The 8539-nt window shown below is 38.8% G+C and overlaps 1 protein-coding gene across 2 annotated transcripts in view; it reads left to right on the top strand.

Annotated features, from left to right (window-relative positions):
* KCNH8 (potassium voltage-gated channel subfamily H member 8) overlaps positions 1–8336 on the top strand; it is a 298686-nt gene extending 290350 nt beyond the window's left edge. The window contains exon 17 of one of the 2 annotated variants that reach the window (XM_036219525.1): positions 6044–8074. In XM_036219525.1, the coding sequence (XP_036075418.1) occupies positions 6044–6748 (705 nt within the window). In that variant the 3' untranslated portion in view covers positions 6749–8074. Of the gene's footprint in view, positions 1–6043 lie in introns of both variants that reach the window. The other variant, XM_036219524.1, reaches the window with a different exon arrangement.
* The last annotated feature ends 203 nt before the right edge of the window (positions 8337–8539 follow it).

The following is an 8539-nucleotide window of genomic DNA, read 5'->3' on the forward strand; positions in this document are numbered from 1 at the left end:
TTATACTCAGAGTTCATGAATCAAAGGGTTTGTGAATAGCCAAGACTGAGAAGTATAAAACATGAATAATATAACATGAAAGGAAGCTATTTTCTATGTGAAATGAAAGGTATTGTCAAAGACACATTTTGGTCTTCATTATGAAACTCACATTCCTTTTCTCAAAAGGTACAATCTAAAGACACACCAGAACAGCAAATCTGTATTTACACCAAATGTAATCTCACTACCAAAAGTTGGCAGTGAACAGTGAGTGTTATTGGGACAATAAGTCACCATCACCACTAACTGATTCTTTAAACCATGTTCTAACAAATGTTTTAAAATCTTACACATTTTGAGGTGATGAAGACTTCCATAAGACATTGAAATCATATGAAATAGTCTTACTAGCTGGAGATATAGTGATTCTTACTTCTGTGTCTTGCAGTGCTATTTAGGGAACATTGACGAAAGTTATTTAAGTTCAAATAACAGAAACTCATACTAAGAAATTAACCATGCAACTTACTATTCATTAAATTATTCATGACTCGACAAAGATTTATCAATGGCAGAATTTGTGCAAGGGCTTGAGCTATTACAAAGAACAATAAAGACCAGCCACACTTGCCCATACCCCAGCCCCACGTTGGTCCTTACTCAATTCTGACCAACGCCAATTGCACATCATTGTATTTTGGCTCACACATTCTCAATCCATCTGACTACAATTACTTATACCTTAGACTGGAAACACAAGATCTTAATTTACATTTTCCAAAGGCTCTGATTATTGCTATAACTATTTACTACTGCAAAGATCCATGAAAGGCAATGTTAAAATTTGGAGACTGTTTCTTCCATATTAATTATGTAAAAGTATTAATAGGAATGGTTAACCTCTCCATGCTGAGGCTAAAGAGGAGCTATATAGATAACTGGCTTTTATTTTCTTTTATTTAAATGATTCCTGTGTTGGGATTCCCTACCATGCAGAAGTTTTCAACTTTGCTTAGTGCCTCTGTTGTATTATCAAATCCAGACAGCTGGAATTCTGACATAATACCAGTTATATGGGGACTGAACTTTAATTCTCACAAGAAAGCTCTTAGGAAAGTAAGACTGAGAGGAGGGTGAGAAGTAACATTATTTCAATGGAGCAAATTAAACATAAGAAGAGAAAAACAGATACTCTGGAATTGTAGGCAACAATGACAATTTCAAGGCCAACAGAAGCTCTGAGGAAATCTGGAAACTGCAGAGATGAAAAAAAAAAATTGTGGCAGTTAGTGATTCCCTTCTTAGAGGCATGAAAAGATCAGTGGGTAGATTATCATGGACAGTCGACAAGTCTGTTGTCACACAGGTGCTTCTATTCATGACAGGAGGTATTGCTCAATAAGAGCAAATGCACTACGTGAATACCTGCTAAACGCCTAATGATTTGTATGCTTAAATGCATGATGCTGGGAGTACAGAGATGGGAAGACTCTTTAGGTGCTCCAAAGTTTTGGATAGAAAACTAAACCACTTGGAAGCACAGATGGTGTTTTCACTACTTCTAACAGTTGGGACTTTGGAAGGGATAGAGAAATCTTGGATGTGAACACTTGGCTATGCAGATGGTGATGGTGAAATGGTTTGGCCAACAGTTTTAAATTCCAGATTGATGGATTCTTATCCACAAAAGAATGAGAAGGAGGAGGAGGAGAAAGAGGAAGAAGGAAAAAATGGACAAAGAAAATATAATTTAATACACAAGTATGAGAATAATGTGTATTAAGTTATGGTTTCTTTACCTATTATCTTTGTAAATAATTGGAAGACCACTTAATCATCCAGCGTAGAAACTAAGGGTGTAAAATATTTGCCAAATTTCTACCAGTAAAACAACTCTGATAACTTAATTGAATTTGTCACTTGGCGCTCATAATGTAGTATTGAGATATGGGAGTCAGTAAGTAGGGGAGATTTCCAACGGCACTCAAACTACCCATGGAAATCAAGTATATGCTGGGACAAGTGACAAAGCAGCGAGATAAGCGGAGTCTAGCAGAAGTCTTGGCCAAAGGAGATTCATTTCTACGATTATGAAGCAAACACAATAAAAGGGATTCTTAACAGTGGAAATGCCACCTGCTCTTCAAGTGTAGTGAATAACCAAAGATTTGGTTTAGGAAATTTATATTTAAAAACTTGAACTGTCATAATACTTACTTTTAACATATTTACTTGGGACAAAGAGGGCCAGTTAAAGGTTTCTCAATATAATTTTGTAGTAGGTGGCTTTCCCTTAGGATATTTATGATAAAATCATGAAATAAAATAAATAAGATTGACATTGAAGGCAATATGAGAACCAAGTCTTCAGAATGGCAAGAATTGCATTAATGTATGTATTCAAGGTTTACTGAGTGCCTGTTGTGTGCTCAGCATTGCTCAGAGTCCAGGAGATAAATAACAATTTCTACTCCCAAGAAACTCATAGCCTCGTTGGGGACAGACAGTCCTGTATGATACTGCTATGTGAGTATCAATGCGCTGTCAGGAAAAAGCTGCAGAGACAACAAGGGATGAGAAGTTTGAAGGGAGAAAAGAAATTCACCAGGTTGAAAGGAGCGGAGAGGAGAAGGGCCCCCAGAGAGAACAGCACCAGAGCAGGGAGCTGAGAATCTCACTGTATTCAGTCTGAGGATGTGCAAGGAGGAAAATGCAGGAAATGGAGCCACAGAAAAATGAGGTGGGGCTTGTGACAAGCTTTGTAATACCTGCTCAAAAAGATATTGTGTTTTCTACTGTGAGCGACAGAAAACATTTAAAGGTTTAAGAAGTTATCGAGATAAGTGTGAAAACTTTGGTTCATTTGATCTGACTGTTGTTTGTCTTTATTGAACTATCTCTGCAGTACCCTGGTTTTAAATTGTATTTTGAAGACAGCTCCTTCTTGTTCACAAAGTAGCCCCAACAACCTTTTTTAGCAAGCGCACGTCTTACTGTACTGTGAAAAAGCATTGAGCCTCCCCGCCACACTTACAAAGTGAAGACACTGCATTCTTGGCTTTCTACATTTAAGACCGAGCTCTTTCCTGTTTTAGAATGAATTTTGTTATCAAATCCAGCAGGAAGCAGTAAACAAAAGTGGAGGGAAACTTTATTACATCTTCTATGGCAGTACATTGTCACCCTCAGTGTGACTAGGATTTCCATCTCCAGGAGATGCCATCTCTCCTTGTGACAGCTGGCTTTGTTCTTGTAAAAGGAGAGATCTCTTACCTAATAGAGATTATTTCCCTCATGTAAGTTTAATAAGGTGCAGGGATGTGTCCCCAGTGACACAATGACAAGAATCTTCCCTAATATAAAAAAATCATTACTCTATGGTCTAGAGCTAAAGAAAGCTCTATTTCCTTGGGTTCTTTGCTTCTTTTAGCTCAAGCTAATACAGTAATTTTATTTTCTGAAATGTTAATGCTTGTTTACATTCCTGGAGCTAGTCAAGACTCTAGATTCCCACTCAGAGTTCGTGGCCTCAGAGTTGTAGCAATGTACAGTAAAAGTTAGATATCAAAAACATGGCCTTGGAAAGATATGTCAACCATGGCACAATAACAACTGCTTATTTTGAAAACTAGAAAACATAGTTTATCAGAAATATGTTTGTTAATAATATTGTTTAGTTCCAGATTTTCCCATATTGTAAAATGTTTTTGTTGTCGTATTGATATAATTTGCTGTGAAGAGGTTTTACTGTGTTTAATCAGTCTCCAATTTCTTTTAGAGGTGACACTATTTACCTATTTGATGTTGAGTTACCATTTCAGACAGTTTTTATACATGAGACTACTTTTTGTATCATCTGTGCTCTTCACAAATTCTGACCACATTTAGCAAAGATCTCTCACACTTAAGCAATGTCTCTTTTTCCATATAATAATATACTACAACAGAAAGAGCGCCAAACTTAGAAGGCTTGAATTCTAGATCAAAGACTGCCATTCATGAAATAAGGGACCTTAAAAATGTCATTTAATCTCTGGGTTTTAGAGTCCCCATTTTACAGGTGCTCTTGGTAGATCGGACAGGAAAAATACACCTGAAAGCATGTTGTATTATAAATTTACTCAAACATTTATTGAACAATGTAACTGTCGATGTGCCTAAAACGCAAATTATTCTTCAAAGACTATGTCTTCATTTAATCTTAATAAAAGGCTGATTTAAAGAATATTTATTTAGAACTGAGCTACTGAATTTGATACAGGTATTAAGCTCAGACAACCTACAGAAATGGATGGTTAATGTGTCCCTTTAAATGTTTCATTGAGTGTCAGCCTTCTTTTCTGAAATATTGATAGAAGAGCTAATCAATTCAAGATAGGACCCATGGGTGAATGTCTGCAGTGCTCAGATCCAGACACTGACTTCAGCCTCATCCATGCAGTTTAGAATCAAGGCTTGGCCAGTTATAAAATTGACAACTTGCAGTGAAAATTTCAAAACACATAGACTCTTTTTCACAGTTGCTATTTCACTCCTTAAATGTGAGGCTCAGAGGTATCCGTTTGTCGCCAGAAGTTTTCAGTCTGCTAAAAAACCTGGACAAGTATTTGATTGAGCCCCTCAAGTTCCACACCAGCAGCAAGGGCAGAAATAGTTTTGGCCTGGCAATTTTAAGGCAGGTGTTACCAGTTGGTTGCCTGAACCATGGAAAAACCTCCTTCTGGCCTTTTTAAAATGCCTGATTTGAGCGGCGCTACCTCCTGATGGGCCTGCCAGAGAGAATTAGTTTCAGAATGCACTCAGAGGAAGTGGGCTGAAGTTACTGGATAAACTAGGAATGTATGCATAAATGTTGGAAAAGTCTACCCAAAAACAACAATCTTGGTTTGGGCATCATTGAAGTTGAACTGCCCTTTTTTGTTGTTTTGTTTTGCTTTCTGATGGTATTTATCCAATGGGTTCAGCTGCTTATATTGGAGTTTTGTTCATGATAGTAAAATCAAGTCACAGGAAGTCCTTTTTAAAATACACTCAGAGCGATGAAGGCAAATATTATAACAAGTGATAGTGTTATGAATCAAACCAAAGACTAGAAAATATATATGTATGTCCTGCTTTCTGAAACATAGGCTCTCCTCATTTTGAAGAATATAAACACTCCAGAAAAGCTAATTTAAGTCAAATTCACTTCTGGCGGTCTTCCATGGATCAAAAGAAAATGATGTGATTCTTAGAAAAACAAATTCTCTGGGGAATTTTATTATTGGTTTTAAGTGTGAAACAAATAATGAAGACTCTTCAGTGGTTAAGTATTTGAGGGGCATGTCTCCTTTGAAAATTTTATGAAACCTGAATGTCTCCCCTGGAAAAGTGAATAAAGCACATACCACACAATTTGGTTTGTAATTCCACGGGGTTCCAGACTCACTGGTGGATCCCAGCACACTCAGGCTTCCCACAGTGTTTATCTATACTCACCCACCTCGCAGGCCTTTTTATTTTTCTCTTATTTTGCAGCTTTCCCTTTTCCTACAGACTCTCTCCCTCAAAGATCTAGTGAGTTATTGCTCACAGCCTCATTATCCCAGAATGCCAGTTGGTCTGTGGACCTATAATATGCATAGATCTCAACCCGAAATGACAAAAGTGAGAGCTATCATTCACCAGGTGTCTACTCTGGACAGATAGTGTGCTGAGTGCTTTACATGCCACACCCCACACCCCATGTTGTCATGAGGTGTCTGGGATGATTTCTGTGTATCCACTAACTCAGAGGAAGCAAAAGGTACTGTCTATATTTCAGGGATACCAGAGATGATGGATCCACACCTATAATCTTATTCAGGAATCCCAGAAAAACTGATTAAGAATGCCAGACAGTTTATGTGTCATTAGATCAGGTGGCCACCTTCCCCATTCACAATTTGGACTTGACTGGAGTTGGAGGTAGAGCAGCCTTTCAGGCCTTCTTGTTAAGAAATCTCACTTCCCTGTGTCACTGCTCTGAAATCACTACCATGCACTTCTGACGATTGCCTTTTGCTTTGCTGTATCCAAACAGGTAACATCATTGACTCAGGAGGTCTCCCAGTTAGGTAAAGACATGAGGAATGTGATGCAACTTCTAGAAAACGTTCTGTCACCCCAGCAGCCATCACAGTTCTGCTCTCTGCACACCACCTCTGTGTGCCCCTCCAGGGACAGCTTACAGACCAGGATGACCTGGAGTACACACCAACCTTGCCTACACTTCCAAGGAGGTGGAGCTGCTTATACCCAAGCACAACTTTGTCACGGAAGAGTCACCTCTGACATTTGGAGTGTGGATCGCTCCTCAGTGGAGAGCAGCCCCCAACGAACTGGAACTCATGAGCAAAATCCTGCAGACAGTGAACTTTGTCATTCTCCAAACCTTGATTTTTCACCTGCCCACTACCAGGTTGTCCAAGAAGGTCATTTGCAGTTTTTAAGGTGCATCTCTCCACATTCAGATACTACACTGACGCCTCTGCAGTCCATTTCGGCCACTCTTTCGTCCTCTGTCTGCTCCTCCTCAGAAGCATCTTTGCACCTGGTTCTCCCAAGCAGATCAGAGGAGGGCAGCTTCAGTCACGGCGCCACGAGTTCCTTCAGTCTGGAAAACTTGCCAGGATCTTGGGACCGGGAAGGAATGGCATCAATCTCTACTGAACCCTTGGAGAACTTTTCCTTGGAAGTTGTCACAAGCACAGCAGAAGTAAAAGATAATAAAGCCATAAATGTATGATATTAGTGCACGTGAGGCAGCTGCCAGTTTCAAACCACCACTGCATGACAGCTTTAATTTGCCCTTTTTGCCTCTGGCAGGTTTGAAGACTGGGCAAAGTTGGGAGTCCTGCAGAAGAGGGCCTGAGGAGCCAAGAGAAGGCACAACCACCTCCATACTGTAGCAAACACTTTGTAGATCCTAGAAACATAATGGAACCATTTTCCTGTACAGGTATTAACTTACTGGTCTGTTTGACAGACTTCAGTAAAAGTCCAAAGACCCTGAGGGTCTGAGCAGCTAGAAGTCCCAGACAAAGAATTTGTGGGTTCGTTTTGTCCTAGGTGGCTTTTGTGAAGTGCAGCAAAGGTTTTTCCTGAGTGCCTGTTTGTCATTCTTGAACAATATCTGTAGCACTGTCGGCCTCAGGAATGCACAGCTCCTGCTGATCTATTTTTCTTTTTGTGAAGGCAAAGGGACAATTATCACTGCATGTCATCTCCTAGACAATCAGTCAAATAGAGCTGGTGGCCAGTGGTTAGTTATTGCACGTTATTTGCCATGTAAATGAATATGTCTTTATTTATCAAAAAAAGAGAGGCTATTTTTATATCCTTGGTATGAAATATGTATTTAAACTATTTAAAATATTTATAAAGAAACGAATGTTTTCTTTTCATTTTGGTAAAAAAAAAAAGAGCTTGCCATTTTAACAAGAAATGCACTATGTTATGTATAGTAGATCAAAAAGTATTTATTATTAAGAGGATGTAGTTTCAAAAGGAATTCCCCTTTCATCTGCATGCAGTTTGCAACAAACGTACCCTCACGTTTCTGGATTACAAAAGAAAAGTGAGGTCATATTTTATTAACGAAATGAAAACATGGACTGAGTGTCAAGTACACAAGCTCTGGCGTGGTAGTATGGAGGGCTGCACCTACTTTCTGCTGATTCATATCAACGACCTGAATAAGGTGGCCCCCACTGTGCCAGCATAAATGTCCCTCCTCTAGACATCACACTTAGGTGTTCAGGAACTCAAAAGTGGTCTGTGGAATACGAGACCACAACCACATTGAGCCATTTGGGCTTAAATTAATGAGAAAAACTTGGGTATATCCTTCCCCTATGCTCTTTTTTTTCAGGAAAGGTTGTAGACCAGTAAAAATTACAAAACAGAGCCAAGACTTTGAGGTATGACTCGTGAGAGATTCCAGCTTACATTGGGTCAGCATTTTAATTCGTTTTCTTTAAAGCTCTCAATAATGTTGTAAGTTTTGTGGAGCAGGTGTTTTCATTCTCATTTTGCAAAAGAAAAAAAAAAAAAAAAAAAAACCAGTCCCAGAGATAACACAGTAAGGATGCTAGAGGTGGTCTAGAACTCAAAATGCTCTCTGCATCTCAGCTAGCTAGCAAATTTAGATATTGGCTTGGTTAGGATTTAAATGCCTTCATTTAAGTTTTATTTTATGTTTAAGAACATTTAGGGCCTAATCATCCCAGACGTTCTTAGAAAACCTATTGAATTCACATTCTAGAGTCCCCTTGTTCTTATATCTCACCACAAAAAATAAACAATCTGAGAATTGTGTCAAAAACACCTAAACAAAGCAAGACTTCTGATGTGTGAATCTTACACCCTAAAAATGGCTAGGGTAGCAGAAAGAAAAGAAATCCTCTTTAAGAAAAAAACAGAAACAGTACACGTTTCTGGGGCAGGTCACTCAAGACTCAATGTCTTCTATTCTCCTACTTCCAAAATTCAATTTCCCTACCTAAGTGAATGCAGAAATCGAGGCTAAGGCACCATT

The sequence above is a fragment of the Rousettus aegyptiacus genome, unplaced genomic scaffold (assembly GCF_014176215.1).
Source record: "Rousettus aegyptiacus isolate mRouAeg1 unplaced genomic scaffold, mRouAeg1.p scaffold_m13_p_4, whole genome shotgun sequence".
NCBI classification, from domain to species: Eukaryota; Metazoa; Chordata; class Mammalia; order Chiroptera; family Pteropodidae; genus Rousettus; species Rousettus aegyptiacus.